Genomic DNA, 20,934 nt, shown 5'->3' on the forward strand with positions numbered 1-20,934 from the left:
GGATTCTCACGGCTGAGTTGCATTAGTATGTAAATATCCTCAGAGTGGGACATAGTTGACTACGTAGGCTATATCAGTCTTAGATTACCAGCAGAGTAAGCACTTTATTCTAGTGCACAGCTGAGATGCCGATATACTGTTAAAAAAACAAATGCAAATCTTTCTTCTGCTTTTTTGTCCTGGAAAATGTCCTTGCAGTTACGTAAGGCCACGCACTGCGTAACCTATTCCGATATCCAGAAAATTAAACGTAACTGCACAGCAATTCGGCAAAGTACGAATCAAATGTCACGCCTTTGTAAGTGAGATGTTACAGAAGGCCTTTTTATCACGCCACAGATCCCCCCCACCCCCCCCCGCCCTCATCCCCACCCCCACCCCTTAACTTTGACAACAATTGGAGGTGGAGTCAGCTCGTGGGGTCAGCATTTGGTTGAAATTGGGTGAAATTATGAGTAGCCCACCCCTTCACCAAACAGTCAATGTAAATCTGCAACCCCCCACCCCCACCCCCACCCATCCTCCTCTCCTCTCTATTTCACTGGCTGTCTCGGATCAGACTGAAGAGACCCCGTCGACCGGATCTTCTTTTTCCTCTATAAAGAGAAGACGCCGCGAGAGCGCCTCTGAGACGATCGCGGGGATTTACTGCGCGCGCCTCGTCAAACTCCTCAAACTTCCATTTATTTATTTTTTATGCAAACATATTTTGCTACTTTTTAGTGATAAAAGACCAAACTAACTGGAATGTCAGCACTCCTGACTCCTACTGAGTGGACCGAGGGACGGTTGAATGAGAGCGCGTGAACGCCGGTCTGCATCTTCTGCACTCTCCGTTCACATCCGCGCGTCTTTTTCTTTTTTTTCTTTTTTTCTTTTCTTTTTTTCTTCTTCCCCCGCTACTGGGCGCAGTTGTGCTGCAGGTGTGTCGCGGAGGAGTGCGGGGACAGATGGCTGCGCTGACGATCCAGAGGACTGACAACTTTTTGCATACCTTTTTACAGGTTTGTTGTATTGTAGTATGCATGCAGGCTCTCTCATGATCTTTGTTGCGTTCGAGCGGGATAAGCGAGTTATAAATATGGCGTTATAACCACTACTTTTATTTCAGGCTGTTACTACAGATTAATCGTTGGAGGTTGATCGGATGAATGGATTTGAGATGAAGTGGGAGGAAAAATAAAAAGGTCTACCCCCGAAGAAATGTGTTGTATTTGTAAATATAAAAACTAATTGAATGACAAATTGGCGATGAATTAATTCGTGTGGTCAAGCATACGGAATGAGAGCCATACAGAGCAAAAAATTGACATTTTAGACAAAAGTAAGGAGAGGATTTCTATTTTTTGCCAAACTCACCTCGTCAGAACTTCGGAATAAAAAGAGACCGCTTATTACGCTGAATGTCACACGTTATCTATCACATTATCTAGAAGAAATAGATACTTGAGCCTGATGTAACATACCTGTTTGTGTGGATATCCTCACCCAGGACCGGACCCCCAGCTCATCTCCAGAAGGAGCATCCAACGCCCTATCTTTCCTGGCCACCACCTGTAGCCAGGCCTGGCAGGTGGGAGGCACGATGGGCTCTGAAGGCTCCCAGTTTCCCTATGAGGGTACAGTCAGTTCAACATCGGGAATGTTTCAGCTCTGGAGCAATGATGTGCCACCCAGCTCTGCCCTCAGCACACACCAGATGACCTTCAGTGTTCCCAAGGTCCAGTTTGCCGGACACATGCAGTCCAGTTTGGGTCACCACCACCATCATCATCACCATCACCACCACCACGAGCTGCCCCTCACCCCTCCGGCCGAGCCCCCATCGTCCTATTCCTTTGAACTTTCCCCCGTCAAAGTGCTCTCCTCTCAGCCACAGAGTAATAGCCCCTATTATCCTCAACACAACAGTGTGGGACAGAACTTCCCTAGCTTCCTCCAGAACTCCTCAACCCGGCACCACCTGCCTGGAGGTCACGTGGAGGAGGGACAGCAGTGGTGGAGCTTACCGCAAACCAACGCAACCCCGTCTAACCACCCCTTCTCCCTGGGCCGCCAGCTAGTCCTGGGCCACCAGCCGCAGATAGCTGCCCTTCTCCAAGGCACCTCCAAGGGCCTGCTGAGCTCCACGCGTCGCTGTCGACGCTGCAAATGTCCCAACTGTCAGGCCAGTGGTGGAGGCCTAGAGTTTGGCAAGAAGAGACTGCATATTTGCCACATCCCAGAGTGTGGCAAAGTGTACAAGAAAACCTCTCACCTCAAGGCCCACTTGCGCTGGCACGCTGGGGAGAGACCCTTCATCTGCAACTGGCTCTTCTGTGGTAAGAGCTTTACTCGCTCAGACGAGCTCCAGCGGCACCTTCGTACACACACCGGAGAAAAGCGTTTCGGCTGCCAGCAGTGTGGGAAGAGGTTCATGAGGAGTGACCATCTTTCCAAACACGTCAAGACCCACCAGCTTAGGAAGAGCCGGTCCGGCCAGCCTTCACAACATGGGTCCACAGACCCTTTGCTCACCAACATCAAGAGAGAGTAATGTCTACGGCCTAACAGTTTGACTTCGACGACAGTAATAAGCAGGGTGTATGACCTAAATGTCCCGCCACAGTTTGCAAGGGGCAAGTACCAAACTACCCCTCGTCCTTGTCTGTCATCAACCCATTATTTTTTACTTAATAAATTAGCTATGCTTGTAGTTAAATTTAGTTCAACTATTCAGAGAATAATATTTCGTTTTGGTACATTCACTGTATTGATGAAGATGCCACACAAACAGATGCCGCCTTGATTAAAACTGATTTAACGTCGTTGATAAATTCAGACGTTTCAGTTTCAACAAACTTCTTTTAAAGTAAGGGACCCTGATTAGAATTTTTTTTTCTATCAAACTTTGTGATGTAAATATTTTATTGAAATGATACGGGTGACAGACAAGGACAAAATTCCAGAATTTTCATCTTACACTGTGTCAATATAATTTCCAAAATTAATTAATTACTTGGCACAGCAAAAAGGCTCTGTATTTTAAAAAAAAAAAGAAGAAGCTTTTTTTGCTGCTGTCTTGAGAAGTTTAATTTGCGGAAATTAATTTGCTGCTGTTGAATCGTTGATTCTTTTAATTTTCAAGAGCGTCTTAATGTGTCTACTGCGAGACTAGAAATTGGTTTTGAAGTGTAAACGTGGGGTTCTTTGATCCACAGACTTATCTCCTCTGCTTTTAATCACTGTATTTATCACTGAGAAGTCTCTGGTCCAGATCAAAGCAAATACATGTAATACAAAACACGCCAATTCTTTGTAAATGATGTATTTATATATATATTAGGATCAACTTTATTGATGAAATGGCCGCATGTAAATTTTAATAAACATCGTCCTCGCTGAGACAAATTCACCGTTTCCACCAATATTATTTCCTTACATCTTTGATATTTATCGTCAAGTGAATGTCTAAGGAAGGATAATCAATCTCAACTGTACCAATCTTCATCTCCCATAAAAGACCTAACATGTTATTTGAATGTCAATTTTGGATCCATTCAACGTATAAAATGTTAGTCATTGTGAAGAAACGCCCATGGGGAGACCTGCAGATGAGGGGCTTTTCAAAGACTTTCACACCTCAAGGTAAATACAGAGCCTATTGACGGGGGTCTGTTGTCTCGCCTTCTGCAATCAAGTTCACAGTCATGCAGCTTTTAATGAGTGTTTTCTTTCTCTCAATGGACAAGATTGAGTCAACAGATGCAGCACAGGGCGCTGAGAGGAATTCCCTGTGAATGGGACCCCTGTTGCTGAGACCCCCTCGGTGGTGACAGGAACTCCCTTTGATTTTGCACCCTTGTGAAAGTTAATACCCTTGCCCCCTCCCTCCCCAGCCTCTATATATCACAGCCATGTTACGATCAGCCCTGCTTTACGGCCCAGAATGGGGCTTTATTCAGAGGCCGGCCAACCAGATGTCTGCTCATCCAGGGATTCCTTCTCTTTGTCTCCGAGCCTGTTTGAACTTTCTCTTAGGGAAATGACGCCGTGAAAATGCAGCGAGCAAAATGCCCTGCCTTTGTCTACCTGTTTAGGGTTATGTCCTCTCTGTGTGCTTGTTTTTTTTTTTTGATTATGTAAAGAGTACAGGATATATACAGGCCCCATGGGGATGAACCAATAAAACACATTTCAAACATATTGAATTTATTTCAAAAACACTTTTTTTATTATTTCTGATATGCTACAACAGATTCTACCCAGTCAGACATGGCATCGACAAACCCTTTTCTTGGTCTTGCATTAGTTTGCCTCTCTTGGTTCTCTGTAGTGGTATTCCTTTGTGTAACATGCAAAAATGCCTGATCAAATGAAAACATGCCAGTTCACGTTAACTGTTGATGGGCTTTGTGAGTTGGTTACGCACATCTAGTTTCTAAGCTTATTCCTCCCTCTGTGACGTTAGGTTTGGTTGGGGATAGATTGCTAAGCAGCATTTGCTTCTGAGAGGGCATTGAAACATGAGGTCTATTGATCTTTGGCGGAGCTGTGGGATCTAACTGATCTGGATTTGAAAGTCTTGTGGGGACCTCTCCTGGCCGCCACAAAGAACTGGTCTGACATTGAGGGGACCACCTCCCACCTGATTTCATCTCCTGTTTTTCTACAGGAGATGAATGCAGTCACACATTCATGACTGGTGCATCATAACGTATTGAACTAATGTCACCTGAACTATGAAGCAAGAGAGTGAAGATTTTGAGTGGCATGCTCGTTTTTTCTTCTTTTTTTTGGCATTGTAGTCTCAGAAGAAGAGATCATGCAAATTTAGCCTCTGTCTTTGTTCAAGTAATTGCATAACCTTCATATTGACTAGGCTGAACTATCCAATTGACTAATTTCCTTCTCTCAGTCTTCATCGAACAAGTGGAAACGTAAGCTTGGCATTTTGGTAAGCACTGTACAGAATTGTAGTATGTGATGGCAAACGCCAACAGAGATTATTGAAATGGTGCGCAGCCTTGACATGACAACACTGAGCTTGACGAATAAAAAATTTCTATTTCATATTAGCTTAAACCAATGCATTTTGTGAGCGAGGACTGATGCCCTCTAAACTACAAGCAACTCCTTTTGGCCTGGAAAGGAAGACGTGTCTGATGCAGTTTTGTCAGTCCTAGTTGCCCACGAGGTGATGCGGGCGACCCGATGGGTCAGCCCAGCAGTCTCTTTAAAATGGCCAAGTCTTCTTGTCTCCATCACAGTCAACATCTCATGCCACTGTCTGACCTTCAGCGGCTTGACAGGAGTTGCCCAAAGAGCAAGTACTCCGAAGTGACGTCATACCCACAGAGGACCTCAAGAGGGCTCCCTCGTTCTCTTTTTTGCCCAGATCAAACGAGCCAATCCCAGTCAAACAGAATAACAGAGCATGGAGGCTTTCAGCACTAGGAGGAAAGAAACTTCTTCAGCTGGAGCAAGTCCACTCTTTGGGCCATGTTCACGTCAAGTGTTCGGCCTTTGCCGCTTTTGTCAACAGCCAATGTAACTGTCAGCAGAAAAACGACTTTACAAACATCTGAAGATAAAGGTCTTCAGAAAGGGGTATCAGAAAAATCCAACACAGTGAAAAAAAACACTAAAAAAGAAAAAAGAAAAGCCAAAAACTGCTCTTCTTTAGATCATAGAGTGTTGATAGAGACATTTTTGAAGGATGATTGCAAGAAACGCCACTGCCTATCCTGCACACACCCTCATACACTCACACACATAGACATTGGTGCACAAACGTACACATTTCAAGCGCATACAACTCCAGTGACCACCCAAATCAGGAATGGATAATTTTTCTTAGTTGAACAAATTCCACTTGCCATTTGACAGATAAAAGAGTAAGATATACAAATCCCCCCCCCCAAAAAAACCATAAAAAGTAGGAACTGCCATAACACTCATTGTCCAGAGACATTTTCATCAACTGGGTGCTGTTCGTATACATTAGCGGTGGCAAAGGCGAGTCGCCTCACAGTTAAAAGCTCTCTCAAAATGGGAGCCAAGTCACTTTATAGTTGCAGCTCATTATTCCTTCATATACTCCATGTTATACTCCTTCATTGTCCTCCAGAGAAAATCATCACAGAAGATAGGGTCCAACCTGACTAAAACAACGTAAACAGATGGTACAGGAGTCCTTCTCTATCCCCTCAGCAATGTGATGTTAGCCACTGTCCTCCTGGCCCCGGGAGATGGATTGTGTTATAGTTCATAGGTCGTCCTCAGCCAGCTGGGTCAGGTTGCTTGAACGGCGCCCTGATGAGGGCCCAGAGCCAGACACTGGAGCGTGGCTACCACCTTCAGCAGCCATGCCCCTTCGGCAGCCCTCTCCTGCTCTCTGCTGGGGACAGAGGGGAACATTAGTCATCATAGCCTGGGGGTTCATGGGAAAAGAGGCCTCATCCTGAGCCAGAGCCCAAAAAGAGAACAATATGTAAGTAGGATTACATTTTCTTTCAAGTACACGAAAAACCTGCCAGACAACAGGGCCGTGGCATCCAATCGTGTGCCATGGAGGGCCATGTGTATGCAGGTTTTCTCTCCAGTCTAGTGTTACAGCCACTAATTTCAATATTTAGCCGTATAGGAAGGTTTAAAGACATACATTTTGTCAGCTGAATGTTATATACAGTGCTGCTTGAAAGTTTGTGAACCCTCCAGACAGGGTCACTGTTTTTGTAAAAAACATTAAAATAAGCTTATTACACATACATCCAAATCCCAATTTGTAAAGCACACCTTCCAAATAATGGACACACACACAAAAAGCGATATATTTTCATTATTTAATTCAACAAAGGTGGTTTATTTCACAAAAACTGAAAATTTAACATGTGCAAAAGTATGTGAACCCTTGTATTAGTAGCTTGTGGCTCCTCCTTTTGCAGCCATTACTTCAACCAAACGTCTTCTGTAACCACTAACCAGTCACTCGCATCTGCTTATGGGGCTTTTTGCCCACTCCTCCTTGCAGAACTCAGCCAGTTGAGAGAGGTTGGAGGGACATCTGGTATGTGCCAACTTCTTCAGGTCTCGCCACAACATTTCAATTGGATTAAGGTCCGGACTTTGACTGGGCCAATCCAGAGTACGAATCCTCTTTCTCTGAAGCCATGCCTTTGTAGTTTTACTGGAATGCTTTGGGTCATTGTCTTGTTGCACAATCCATTTTCGTCCCAGCTTCAACTCCCTGGCTGATGGCAGGAGATTCTGGTCAAGAATTTGTTGATATGCCGGAGAATTCATGGTTCCTTGGATAATATGGAGTCGTCCAGGTCCAGAAGCAGAAAAGCAGCCCCAGACCTTCACATTTGCACCACCATGCTTCACTGTTGGGAGGAGGTTCTTTTCTTCATATGCAGTGTTGGCTTTTCTCCAAACATGTTGGTTTTGATTGTGACCAAATAATTCTATTTTGGACTCGTCTGTCCAGAGAATGGACTTCCTGAAGGCCTCTGGTTTGTCCAAGTGCTCTCTGACAAAGTTGAAACGGGCAGTTTTGTTCTTTTTTGAGAGCAGAGGCTTCCTTCTAGCAACCCTCCCATGAATGTCATGGCTATTCAGTTTTCGTCTGATTGTAGACGCATGCACATTTGTCCCAGATGCTATCAGAGAGGTCTGCAACTCTCTAGAGGTGATGTGTGGGTTGGCCTTTACCTGATGTATTATTTTTCTGGTGCTTCTGGGTGATAGTTTTGATGGGCGTCCACTTCTAGGCAGAGTTGCTGTCATGTTGAAGGCCGTCCATTTGTAAATTATATGTCTTACAGTGGATGGATGGAGCTGGAATCTTTTGGAGATGGTCTTATAGCCCTCCCCAGACTGATGGGCTGTCACTACCCTCTTCTTCATGTCCTCGGATATCACCTTTGCTCTCGGCATTGTTGATTTGTATGGGACCACAGTGGTTTGGTTGGGTTCCTCTCTCTTTTAATTAGTGCAGGCCAAACCCTTTCCCAAGGATGTCTAATTTCATTGGTCTGCTTAAATGATTAATTAAGCACCCAAATGTGTTTCACCTAAGTCTGTTACCTGCTTGACTTAACCAATGCAGCTGGAGGTTCACTTACTTTTGCACATACCCTAATTCCATGTTTCATGTAGTTTTTGGGCTACTTAAACAAGTCCCACTAAACAAGTAGATGCAATTGATAAACATATATCTGACATTTCATATATAAAAACTAGTGATGATAAAATAAGAAAATCATGGTAAAACAACAGAAACATCTAAACTGCTCAAGGGGTTCACATACTTTCAAGCAGCACTGTATATATATCTACTACTTTCGGCTGCTCCCGTTAGGGGTCGCCACAGCGGATCATCCGTTTCCATTTCTTCCTGTCTTCTGCGTCTTCCTCTGTCACATCAGCCACCTGCATGTCTTCCCTCACCACATCCATAAACCTCCTCTTTGGCCTTCCTCTTCTCCTCTTCCCTGGCAGCTCCATATTCAGCATCCTTCTCCCAATATACTCAGCATCTCTCCTCCACACATGTCCAAGCCATCTCAATCTTGCCTCTCTTGCTTTGTCTCCAAACCGTCCAACCTGAGCGGTCCCTCTAATATAATCGTTCCTAATCCTGTCCTTCTTCGTTACTCCCAGTGAAAATCTTAGCATCTTCAACTCTGCCACCTCCAGCTCCGCCTCCTGTCTTTTCGTCAGTGCCACTGTCTCCAAACCATATAACATAGCTGGTCTCACAACCATCTTGTAAACTTTCCCTTTAACTCTTGCTGGTACCCTTCTATCGCAAATCACTCCTGACACACTTCTCCACCCACTCCAACCTGCCTGCACTCTCTTTTTCACCTCTCTACTGCACTCCCCGTTGCTTTGGACAGTTGACCCCAAGTATTTAAACTCAGATGCCTTTGTCACCTCCACTCCTTGCATCCTGACCATTCCACTGTCCTCTCTCTCATTCACGCATAGGTATTCCGTCTTGCTCCTACTGACTTTCATTCCTCTTCTCTCTAGTGCATACCTCCACCTCTCCAGGCTCTCCTCGACCTGCACCCTACTCTCGCTACAGATCACAATGTCATCCGCGAACATCATCGTCCATGGAGACTCCTGCCTGATCTTGTCCGTATAGCACTGTATATATATATATATATATATATATATATATATATATATATATATATATATATATATATATATATATATATTCTGCTCCTCATTTGCTGAGCACTCACAATATCATTGACGGTTTCGGGAAAAAAAAATATACTATATATAATCCAGTGAGTCAAGTAAATTCTTTATGAGACAGTACAAGCCTGTTTCATGCCATAAACAATCATCAGCTGTCAATAAAGCTACTTGGAAAAGAGCATACCATTTACTGCCTCATCGTGCACATCATGTGCACAACATCCAATGGGGAAGGGAGAGGTGCGACATTCAAAAATTTAAAAACACGTGATTGCTAATGGTTCAATTGGGTGGGGGGGGATATTTGTCTATTGGCACAATTTATTTATAATTACAAAATAGTCGCTTATATGTCTGCAACTGCTGGCCAATTGATTCCTGTTATTCCCTTTTATATACCAGTAGTAAAATGTGCAATCTGTGTCTAACTGAAAAATATTTTATCATTTGCAAACCAGAAATGTCCACATTGAATAACAGGAATTAATTAGCCAGCAGTTGCAGACATAGATATAAGCACCTATTTTGTCATTATAAATAAATCATGCCAATAGACAAATATATATATATATATAACAGCACTTAAAAAGGAAACATCTCTCCGAGAAACATTTATCTGTGCAAGAACAATTATGTCTTTGATAGGCATCTCCCTGCAACTTCCTCATCTGGCTTAGCCTATTTCCTGTTTGTTATGTACCAAGTCCATCCAGCCTTGGTGACTAGAGTTAGGAGCAAAGAATAACTGTTGGTCGCTCAGCATTGTTTCACTACAGAAAAGGGCCTGGTGATGACAGAAGGGGACATAGTTAATGGTGGCCAACAGGATACTGCCGTTGTTGACAAACCAGACGGTGAAAACTTCAAAGTAACAACAAACGGTTCAGGAATTGAGGAAAGACATTAAGACATTTACTTTGTATACTTTGAGGTCATGTGGGAAAATCCTTATTTAGATTCTATCCATTGTCTGTTTTGCTAGCAAAGAAAAAAAAAAGCACAATCCTTCAGAAAATGTCTTAATTCCACTTTTCTCCGATAGGGGGAGGAGTCACCCTCCGTTTGAAATAGATGGCTACCATTTATTAAAGTCTTTATCTTTTACTTACCATTAACGGGTACATTAAGATTATTGTTAGACTTCCTACAATGGCCCATTAGCTTGCCCTGTGGTCGTAGTTTCCCCTGGCCTGTTTTGTTATTCATTTACCTGACACTCATGAGGAACTGGGACTGCCGGACAACCCTTGAGCACAATATTCAGATATATGCAGCACAATCACAATTCACCTTTATACCAATCCCCACATTTATATAGGATTATAAGAGAATGAAAACGTGCAATTTATGTCAAAAATCATAAAAGTAAGATTAACTTTGTGTTTTGAATGTTCCTTAAATGACGAGGGTAGGAGTATGCTTTCAGGCAACATTCCTTAAGGGGTAAGATGACCGCAAGGTTTGAGGAACACTTTGTCTGCGAAGGCTGAGAAAAACAGAAATGTGCTTTGTGTGACACCTGAGTTTGTTTTGATATGTGTTTATTATAGTCACAGACTGAAACATACTTGATAGGCATCTCTTGTTGAATGCCTATGGGGAAGGGGCGGGGGGGCAAATATAGCGCACTCTAGGGTGCCTTTCCAGTGGACAAACTGTGATATAGTGCCTACTAGGGTGCCATTCTAGTGGACAAAACGTGATGAATTGCCCTCTAGGGTGCCCTTCCCTTCACTATCCCCCTACCCTGACCAAGCTCCTGACTACACAGCTCATTCTCATTGACATCATCACATGCAGAAGGGAAGTAGTAATACCTACATAATAAAAGCAATTTTAATCTTAACCAGGGTTTACAACTGTTTCACCATAAATGCATCATGACTTTCTGCATGCTGGTGCACCCCCCCCCCTGCATACAGCTCATACCCTTTTTTATCTTTTTTGCCCCTGCCCCTCAAACAGCCTGAGTCTGCCGCTGTGTCTGTGTGAGTACATGTATGTGAACGTTACCTGTGCACTTTGTAGGGCGGCTGCGCAGAGTCCATTTGACACAGCTTGACAGTTTGGCTGATCAGTAAAGGCCAGTTGGACGTGAGACGGAGAGACAGTCTGGGGGTCAGTGGGGCTTGAATGGACCATGATAGGCTGCAAGCACGAGTAACACCTATGTCACTCACCAAAACTTTTGTGGATGCACAAAACACATTCTTAATTGCCTTATTTTACACCATTTTTGGAGTTTGTGTATGTCTGTGCGGGGGGTTGCCTTGTAGTCAAGACCACCCAAAGCGAGATCAAGTCCAGACCAAGTCTTTAGTGGGTTGAATCTGAGTCAAAGCAGAATGTAGCTTAGCGATTCCAACTGAACACCATTAATGTATCTGCAGTAGTCTACCATCATAGTCACAGTCAGACGTTCACTACACTGTAATATCTAGACTATTTTTATTTTTCCACCAAGGAAGGAATGTTTCAGATTCCAATTTTGCAATGTTTCAAATACTTAAATTAATAATAATGAAAAAACCAAACAAATTAGATTGTGCATTATCAATCTCCTTAGGGAAGTTCTTCTTCAGCGAAAGAGCCTTCACTTCAAAAAAAAAAAAAGCAAGGCAAAATCTTATACTCTATGCTTTGTCTTAAGCATGAGCCCACACTGTCTGAGACCGCGCCAAGTCATGAGTCACTATGCCATGCAGTCCAAGATGAGACTGAGACCTTCAAAATACCCAATTTCCCCTCGGGGATGAATAAAGTATTCTGATTCTGATTCTGAAAAATGTGAAATCGAGACCGAGTCCACACTCATGCGTTATAACCCTGGGGGCGGGGCAACAAAAGCATGAGTACTGCTGCTCATAATAGATAATAGTACGACAGAAGACTGAGTCAGGGAATCTACTGCTCAGCCCAGCCATCAGCTGCATGCAGTCTGTCAGGCTCAGCTGCAGCCCGTTACAGTACAGTACAAAGGCCCCAGATCGTGCAACATCACGGTGTTAGACTGGGTGTCAGTTGTAGGGGAGGGATGGGTAGCCAAAGCTTGGTAAAGTGAGAGGAACCTACCTCGCGGAAGGAGTGTGTCTCGCTAGGCCCTTGTCCTTGGCTCTGGCTGGGCAGGTAGAGGGCGGGCAGGGACGTGTTGTGGGAGTGCAGGCAGGGTAACTTCTGGCGATCGATTGAAGCCGAGGAGTGTGGCCTCAGGGCTGTGGCAGCAGACAGAGGGGGTCTCATGATGCGGCCCAGGCTGTTGGACTTGCTCTCCCGCCGCTGGTACTCAATAGGCGACTGTAAGGCTGCAGGACAAAGAGGAACAGTGACGATTGGTAAAGCGCTCTGGTTTACTCATTTAACAGCATAAGCCACGGATTTTTCTTCATTAATAGATAGATTCAAGATTCAAGATTCAATAATTTATTGCCATTTCAACTTTACAGTTGATTTGGACTTTGTTTTGGTATGCTCAAAGATAACAACAGTTAACATCTCTCTCTCACTCTCTCTCTCTCACTCTCTCTCTCATCATCATCATCAGCCACTTCTCTGGGGTCGGGTCATGGTGGCAGCAAGCTAAGTAGGGCACTCCGGACATCCCTCGCCCCAGCAATGCCCTCCAGCTCCTACTGGGGGATCCCAAGGCATTCACAGGCCAGATTGGACATGTAGTCCCTCCAGCGAGTTCTGGGTCACCCCGGGGTCTCCTCCCAGTTGGTCCTTCTGGACCAGTCTGTGATGCTGGAAGTCAGCATGCCCCATTCCCCACCTTTACCTGCTGCCCGGCCTGCATTGCACCCTACCCCAATGCTCATCCCCATAGGTGGTGGGTCCATGGGGTGAACAGTTAATGGATAACCACACAATACATACAATGAGTGTCCACAAAAACATGCTGTTACAATTATATTACAATACTTTAGTAAATGCAACCATATGCCCTTAAAGTGCCAAATTAAAGTGCATGTACTTAAGGAGTCTATACTTGTACAGTCAGTGAAGCTTTAGGATGCAGATTGCTGCAGGGTAAGTGCTATTATGGAAACGAGATGTTCTGGTCTTGATACTTCGGAGACTTTTACCGAAAGGGAGATGATTGAATAGGGGGTTGGTCGGGTGTGAGGAGTCCTTTAAAACTTTAAAACCTTTCCGTTGAATGCGGATATGATATAATTCAGAAAGGGAAAGGAGTTCGCAGCCAATTATTTTTGAAGCTGTGTGCACGACTCTGTCCAGCAGTTTTCTCGTGGGCTGTAGAATTGCCATACCATACAGTTATTGAGAAAGCGAGCGCACCTTCAATTACAGCTCTGCAGAAGTGTAATGTTGCAACCGTTGATACTTCAAATTTCTTAAGGTGCCTTAGAAAGAATAGTCTTTTGAGAGCTTTCCTCTGGGTGGTGGTGAAGTTGTCTCCCCATTTCAGGGAGGAGGAATTGTAGCCCCAAGAAAATTGAAATGATCCATTCTCTCTACCACCTGGTTGTTAATGGCCAGTGGTAGTCGCTCTCCCTGACTTGTATGGAACTCAACCACAAGTTCCTTTAGTTTTTTGATGTTCTGTTCCAGATTGTTATTGCTACCCCAGTCGACAAGCGAGGAGACCTCCTTTCTATATAGTTATTTTATCCATCTAGACCGTAGAGTCAGGTCACATATTACCAACTGGCATCTTAACCATGGTTGGAGACACCCTCCATATACTGCTGTTGTTAATTATTGACCAGATAGGACGAACTGGTGCAGCGGCAAACACGTTCCTCCTACTCAAGCAGCAATAAGGACTGAAATGTGATGACGATGGGGTTCTGTGGGACGTGTGATCTACCAATTCTACAGTCGACATTACAGTAGAACAGTGTTTCCATATAATCTGATATAATTGCCTGTTAGTTTTGGTCTGAAGATGCCATTTTTACATGGGGGGTAATTGTTTACTGCTGAGCCGACAATGTACAAGCAATAATGGCTGTTACACCTTGTTTGTTGTTCTCTCTAACAGAGGGAAGGATAGATTGGGGAAATCTTGGATTCCAGCTTTAACTACATGATGAAGTATGTAAAGTGCTGATAATTTGGGGCAGCACGGTGGCCCAGTGGTTAGCACTGTTGCCTCACAGCAAGAAGATCCTGGGTTTGAACCCCAGGCCATCCCAGGTCCTTTCTGTGTGGAGTTTGCATGTTCTCTCCGTGTTTGCGTGGGTTCCCTCCGGGTGCCCCGGTTTCCTCTCACCATCAAAAAGACATGTTAGGGTTAATACTCCTGTCTGTGTCCCTGACCAAGGCAATGGAAAGAAGAACTGGAATTGGTCCCCAGATGGGTTAAATGCAGAAAGAAAATTTCATTTTAACTTACAGTGACAAAATAAAGTGGCTTTCTTTCTTTCTCTTTGTTTTAAGTCACTCAACAGTGAAGTTAAAAACAAAGTTATGAAATAAAGCGATGTCAATAAGCCATTTTAGGGACCTTGTGAGACTGAACACCGGTGTGTTTTATGAGCCATTCTCAAATCAGACCATGCATCTGCCAACAATACATGTGAGCCAACAAAATCAGTGAATGGGAAATACAGCCTGAAACGTGAGTTACAGTGCAACAAGTTTGGTGTCATCGGGCACCCCTATATGGCATTACCGTTGAGGAAGTTGCGCTGGGTCTCCAGGATCTGGCCTACATCGTTGACCCAAGCCTGACAGATCTCAGGAGAGGAGGCCTGCAGCTGGAAGCGCACTAGGCTCCCGTCGGTATTGCGTGATGTCAGCACAAAGCGCCCGGCATCACCCTCCACGGTGGGCTCCACCCCCAGACAGCTCACCTAGAACAAATCACATCTGACTGGCATCTGTGGAGGGGGCACCCTGCCATGCTGCTTGTTAAATTCTTCGCTAACACACGCAACCTTGCAAACACCTCTGGCACTGCCCTGGGATTGGCTTATGTAACCTGGGCTGGTTTAAGTTAGCAATAGGATGGTTTGCACCTCTTGTATAACACAGAACCTGAGAAGGGTTCTGGAACATTATAATACATTAATACATTGTGCAGACTGTATAATTTTGCTGAGGCCAAGCGGAGATGTACCTTGACGCTGTTCTTAAAGGTGTAGCCAGGCAGTAGGAACCCTTTCTTCCTGTCGATTGGCTCGCTGAAGATGACCAGTTGCTCAAACAGGAAGACCCGTCTCTCTTTGGCCCGGGACAGGAAGCCACTGTCCTGCTCTGTAACAGTGAAGGTGTCCTGCTGGAGCAACTTGCCTTGGGCTGTGATCTTCCCCTGGGACAGGGAATAGGACAAACACAACAAATAAAGGAAGAAGGGCTTTCAGAGATTGGTTCTGACCAGGAATATTTTTGGGGACTGACGGATATCCTAAATTCCTGAGCCTTACCTCAAAACCTTGTAGTCGGCCGACATTCATCATGTCATTGCAGCGTTTTGGCACGAAGCACATCACTTCTACTGCTTTCTGTTCCAGAGACAACGCCGGTGGTGTTATCAAAAACTCTTGAGAATTGAACAAGCATGTGCCCAATAAATAAAATGTTGAACATCTGAGTTTATGCATCAAAATAACACCCACCTCCAGCTCCTCTGTGTCCATCCCTGCCTTAGTGTAGTACTTCAGGAAGTCCTTTTCAAATAAACACAGCATGGTTATCAGAGCATTCCAGGTTTACAAGTAAACAAGATGAGGACATCTGGATGGGCAATTATCAGCGTTGTCTGAGTCCAAGATTCATTTAAATTCCAATGGCAAGAACAAGCTATGCTTGATTCAAGGGGGGTGGTATTTCATACCCACATCCAAAGACCCGCTTATTTTTTATGTGTATTTCCACATCACATTACTCTGCCTTGTCCTTACACAATTTACCTCATCATCTCTAACAGGCAGATCGCTTGTAAAAACACGATACCCACTGTGCAGCAGGGAGCAGCGCATGCCTGTTCGTGTTTGTGTACGTAATTGTTCTATTCATAATCCCGAGTGACGCAGAGGAGTGTCGGATGCCGGTTCTGTGTGTGTGTGTGTGTGTGTGTGTGTGTGTGTGTGTGTGCGGGCGCGGGCGCGGGCGTGGGCGTGGGCGTGGGCATGGGCGTGCGCGATGCCCTGCGTTTCACCTTGAGCAGCAGCTGGTACTTCATGATCCTCTGGACAGGTTTGATGAGCAGGTCGTTGAGCTGCAGCCTGTGACCCAGCTGCTGCCGTAACTCCTGGTAGTGTGACAGACACAACAGCACAACACCGGTCAGCATGACAGCCAAATGGACTTCATTATGACAAACTGTCACATCTAACGACCAACGTGGTGATACCTTGCAGGGATCACATGTTGTTTTCTTTAATGTCAATAAAAAGGAAGGGATGAGGATGTGAAATTTAAATGGCAGTTGCAAAGAAACGCCTCAGGCTGTGTATAACAAAATGCTCTCAGTACTTTGGCGGGTTTGTGCAAAATAAGCCACTTAATTACTATGGGTTTGTGTAGTAAGTAACACCCTACGGTGCCCTGCAGACATGCAAGTGTGTGTGTGTGTGTGTGTGTGTGTGTGTGTGTGTGTGTGCAACAAGAGATAGTCACCTCAAAGTAAGTCTCAATGTACTCTGAGACAATGTGCTCAGACTTGGGCTTGTTCTGACAGTACACGACGTACATGTGCAGACGCCTCTCCTGCAAGGTGAGCGCAACGAGCAGGGTGTCAATAAAACGTTAGACAAAGCATTCGATGCAAACAACCAACCAGGTAAAAACGTGCCACAGAACTCGGACACGCGTCCCGTCGTGAGAGACGAGTAAGGGAGATGTTTCTAAACTCGAAAAACAAACAAAACAAATGCACAACTGTTTCTACTTGCTGTCTGGGATGAGAGGGAGGAGACTAATAATGGTTCGTCTTGGAGTGGAGGGCCTTTGAAGCGGACTCTGTCTGATCAGGGCCAGCTCTACTGTGACTAATAGGCTCTGGAGTGCAGCTGTGGCAGACCTGTGAGCCGTAATGGAGTTACGTGTGGATGTGCATCAGGTTATGTATAATTTAGACAGGCTATCCTTCATGTAACCGGAGCCTTTTAGAGCGGGCTGCTGCAGGACTCTGCCTAGCAACGGGCTGCATGGCTCTGTAGCCTGGAGACCACTGAACTAAGATGCCTCAATGAATATTACCCACCACTGCAAAGGACATACGGAGTGCTATTTGTAAAATATGAGGGAGGGAGTGAGTGTGTGTGTGTGTGTGTGTTGTGTGTGTCATGTTTTGGATACAACAGTTCTTGGCGCTGGTGCACCAGCCTCAGTCTCACCTCTCCCCTGCATTTCATTAGGGCCAATGTTCCCAGTCTGCTTGTTTTCACAGTTTGACACCATACTTAGATTTAGTTACAAGTTGCTTTATTCCCCCATAGGCTTTTTAAGTTGATTACCCAGGGGGCTCGGCTTATTGAATTGTTAAAACAGCCAAAGAAGAAAAGAGAAGACAGGGGAAGGGAGATGCACAGACATTTAACTCAATCTGCTTCAGACCAGAAGCGAAAGCCAAGTTGGTCAAATTATCCAACATGTCTACTCGGCCTACATGTGCCACCACTTAACCAATTGCCATAAATCTAATTCTGCTCCCTGCATAGGCCCTTTGACTCCATACCAATCACCTCTTCACTATGCTAAACATTAATATACAAAACACATCTTTCTCTCACACATCACTTGGTTTCAGTCTGGAGCCAAGAAACAAAGGGGAGAAGTAGGCCAGTGTTTTGTGGAGAAAATAGCCTCCATATCAAAGGGGCTGCAGTTTAGGATTTGTTATTCCTTGTCTTATTCTTGTTGTGTTTTTTGACTGTCCCCCCCCCCCCCCCCCGGTGTTTCCTGACCACTCCAGACTGGAAATGTGTGAGTGTGTGTGTGTGTGTGTGTGTGTGTGTGTGTGTGTGTGTGTGTGTGTGTGTGTGTGTGTGTGGTTGTAAAAATATAGCCAGGTCTGAGACATATCAATAACAGGGACGTAAAGGCAGACGTTGGCACATTAGAGAGAGAGAGAGCGAGAGAGAGACAGAGAGACAGAGATACAAACAGAGAGAGAGAGAGACAGAGATACAAACAGAGAGAGACAGAGACAGAGACAGAGACAGAGAGACAGAGAGACATAGATACAAACAGAGAGAGACAGACAGACAGAGAGATAGAGAGAGAGAGAGAGTTCTTTGCATGTTTTCTTAGCTGCATTTAATTGACCCTCTCACTAAACAGCACCAGGAAGCAGACCCAGACGCCTCTACTGACTAGAATATGCATGTGTATAGGATGTGTGTTTGTGTGCGCACACTTGTGTGTGTGTTTATGTGTGCGAGTATCTATGTGTGCACAGACTCACATGTTTAATGAAGAGTTGGGCCAGTCTCTCTGGCTCTGCCAAACACTTCTCCAGCTCACCCAGGAAGTAGCTGCATAATAAACACACACACACACACACACACACACACACACACACACACACACACACACACACACACACACACACACACACACACACACAAACATGCATGTCCACACATCCAGAAGTATGTGTACACACAGCCAACAAGGAAGGTCAGAGTTGTCTCCTGACCTATTGTTCCGCTAGTTTCCACACGGACACAAACACAATCCTCTACAAATCTTTGTTCCCTTTGCGTTGGCTGCTTTCACGGATACAGACGTACACATGCAACATTCATGCACTTGTGTGCTTGCTTGTTGGTGTGAAATCAGTGATCGTAGACCTACTCTTTATGCCAGTCGTAGATTTGGTGAATGTTCCCAAAGACGATCTTGTCTTTTCCCTTCATGTCCTCTGGTACGCCTTTAGAGCTCATAGTAGCCATGTAGCCCTGCGGTGGAAAAACACACTAACTCTAGACAATTCTTCACACCCCAGAATAACACACCTGGCTTTGAACAACACTATTAAATATAACCATGTTGCTGTGACATACCTTAACAATCACACCAGCTATAATCGAGCCGCTCTTACCTTTCAGGGAGTCAACAATCTCCATCAGACCGAGAAATTATTAAGCTATTTCATGCACTGACACATAGATAACACTTTAATGTTACTCTATTCAAGCTAATAATACTTGAAATCTACTCATTTATAAAGATGGCAGTTTTGGAGCCAGAAGAAGGCAGAATCTACAAGTATTGTGATAAGAGCTCAGGGGGTTGGCTGGCTTCCCTTGGTCTGTCAGTGCTGACTGTATTTCCTGAGTTTGCGGAGTCCTAGCCTTACCTGCACTATGAGCCCCAAGTCCGCCACATAATGATTCTCCGTTTCAATCAGCTCCTTCAGTACGTACCTGCACAAGGACGGAATCGTACCATGAGATTTTTTGCAGCTGCCAGTATTTTTGCACATGGTGAAATTGAACACTTTCGTGATAATATGAACGTTCGTGACACGCCCGATAATAAGTCCCTCTGCATGTTGAGTTCAAAGATGTTGTCCGCCTCATCCATCTGGGATACTTCTTACGGCATGCATTTACAAAATATTCATTCATACTAGACAGAAGGTATGGAGACACCTTGGACAGATCACCAGTCTGTCGCAGGACTCTCATACACAATCTCTCACACCACCCTTATCCATGGGCAATTTGGAGTGTCCTGTTCACCTAACATGAATGTCTTTAGACTGTGGAAGGAAACCAGAGTACAGGAAGGAAATCCAATCAGACACAGGAAGACAATGCAAACTCCACACAAAAAAGCTGGAATCTAGTGCGGGACCTTCTTTGTGTGTAGCAACCGTGACAACCACTTGGCCATCATGTCACCATTTACAGAACGTGTGGATGCTTAATATTGTCATGAGGACATTATTTAGGACTACTCCTTGAGTCAACAGAGCTTTGCATGCTTGCACCGCTAACACTCGTACATGCTTTTCTCTAAGGCACTCTTCCTCTCCTCCTCAGTGTCTGCCACAGCTGACGATTGACTGGAGGTGTCGTCCATCAAGACAGAGCCGCTGTCATCAGGTAGGACACTGGTGGACAGAGTATCCTGGGGAAGGTGAGACCACAGACAGAGAAATTGGTTATGAAATAGCAGGAGGTCCCATCTCAGCATTGCGGGGTAGAAATAAAACAAGGCAGCCGAGAGGTGAGACGGGGAAGAGTGATGGTAATGATGCAGGTTGCCAAGGCGATCGAGTAGAGCACACAGACATTAGGGACCGAGTAAGAATGATAAGGGGAACAGATTGTCACTAGTGGTGGTTTGAACTTAGAATGCCATCCACAGACAGATGGGAAGGGACGGAGGGAGGCAGGGCAATATAGAACAGCAAGCGTCCAAACAAAGAACTGCAAAAGGTAACTGATGTGTTGATGACCCGAGAGAGATTGTTATATGGTTATCACTAGTAACAGCGTTACCAACCTATCTGCATTTGAATGAAAAATCCTATCTTTGTGTCACACTTACGTGAGTAGCCCATTCATATGAAAAATCATATGGCGAAATTGGGTGAAGAATTCCTACAAAAACATTCAGACTGAATATTACACAATGTACCAATTTGAAAATTCTCAATCTAATTAATCTACTTCTGCAACACTACAGTTATGTTACAGCATAAAGTGAAAATACAGGACCCCCCCCCCCACACACACACACACACACACGCACCACGAGCTGATCTCTGATCTCATCAATTGTGTTTTGGTGGCATGTAAGTCATCTCTTTTT

General features: G+C 44.7%; 2 protein-coding genes across 3 annotated transcripts in view; one reads left to right on the forward strand and one right to left on the reverse strand.

Annotated features, from left to right (window-relative positions):
• Positions 1–793: 793 nt before the first annotated feature.
• sp5l (Sp5 transcription factor-like) lies at positions 794–2,536 on the forward strand. The gene is made up of 2 exons (XM_056275333.1): positions 794–1,004; positions 1,493–2,536. The coding sequence occupies exons 1-2, from the start codon at positions 951–953 to the stop codon at positions 2,534–2,536; spliced, it is 1,098 nt and encodes a 365-aa protein (XP_056131308.1). The 5' UTR covers positions 794–950.
• Positions 2,537–4,185: 1,649 nt separating this feature from the next.
• arhgef25a (Rho guanine nucleotide exchange factor (GEF) 25a) overlaps positions 4,186–20,934 on the reverse strand; it is a 59,741-nt gene continuing 42,992 nt past the window's right edge. The window contains exons 5-17 of one of the 2 annotated variants that reach the window (XM_056272843.1): positions 20,123–20,247; positions 19,472–19,538; positions 18,967–19,070; positions 18,575–18,644; positions 16,786–16,875; positions 16,325–16,417; positions 15,783–15,833; positions 15,591–15,668; positions 15,284–15,475; positions 14,837–15,017; positions 12,274–12,503; positions 11,215–11,349; positions 4,186–6,379 (exon numbers count right to left, since the gene is read on the reverse strand). In XM_056272843.1, coding sequence (XP_056128818.1) covers positions 6,248–6,379; positions 11,215–11,349; positions 12,274–12,503; positions 14,837–15,017; positions 15,284–15,475; positions 15,591–15,668; positions 15,783–15,833; positions 16,325–16,417; positions 16,786–16,875; positions 18,575–18,644; positions 18,967–19,070; positions 19,472–19,538; positions 20,123–20,247 — 1,548 coding nt within the window. In that variant the 3' untranslated portion in view covers positions 4,186–6,247. The remainder of the gene's footprint in view (positions 6,380–11,214; positions 11,350–12,273; positions 12,504–14,836; positions 15,018–15,283; positions 15,476–15,590; positions 15,669–15,782; positions 15,834–16,324; positions 16,418–16,785; positions 16,876–18,574; positions 18,645–18,966; positions 19,071–19,471; positions 19,539–20,122; positions 20,248–20,934) is intronic. The other variant, XM_056272844.1, reaches the window with a different exon arrangement.

This window comes from Lampris incognitus, chromosome 2, assembly GCF_029633865.1.
Source record: "Lampris incognitus isolate fLamInc1 chromosome 2, fLamInc1.hap2, whole genome shotgun sequence".
NCBI classification, from domain to species: Eukaryota; Metazoa; Chordata; class Actinopteri; order Lampriformes; family Lampridae; genus Lampris; species Lampris incognitus.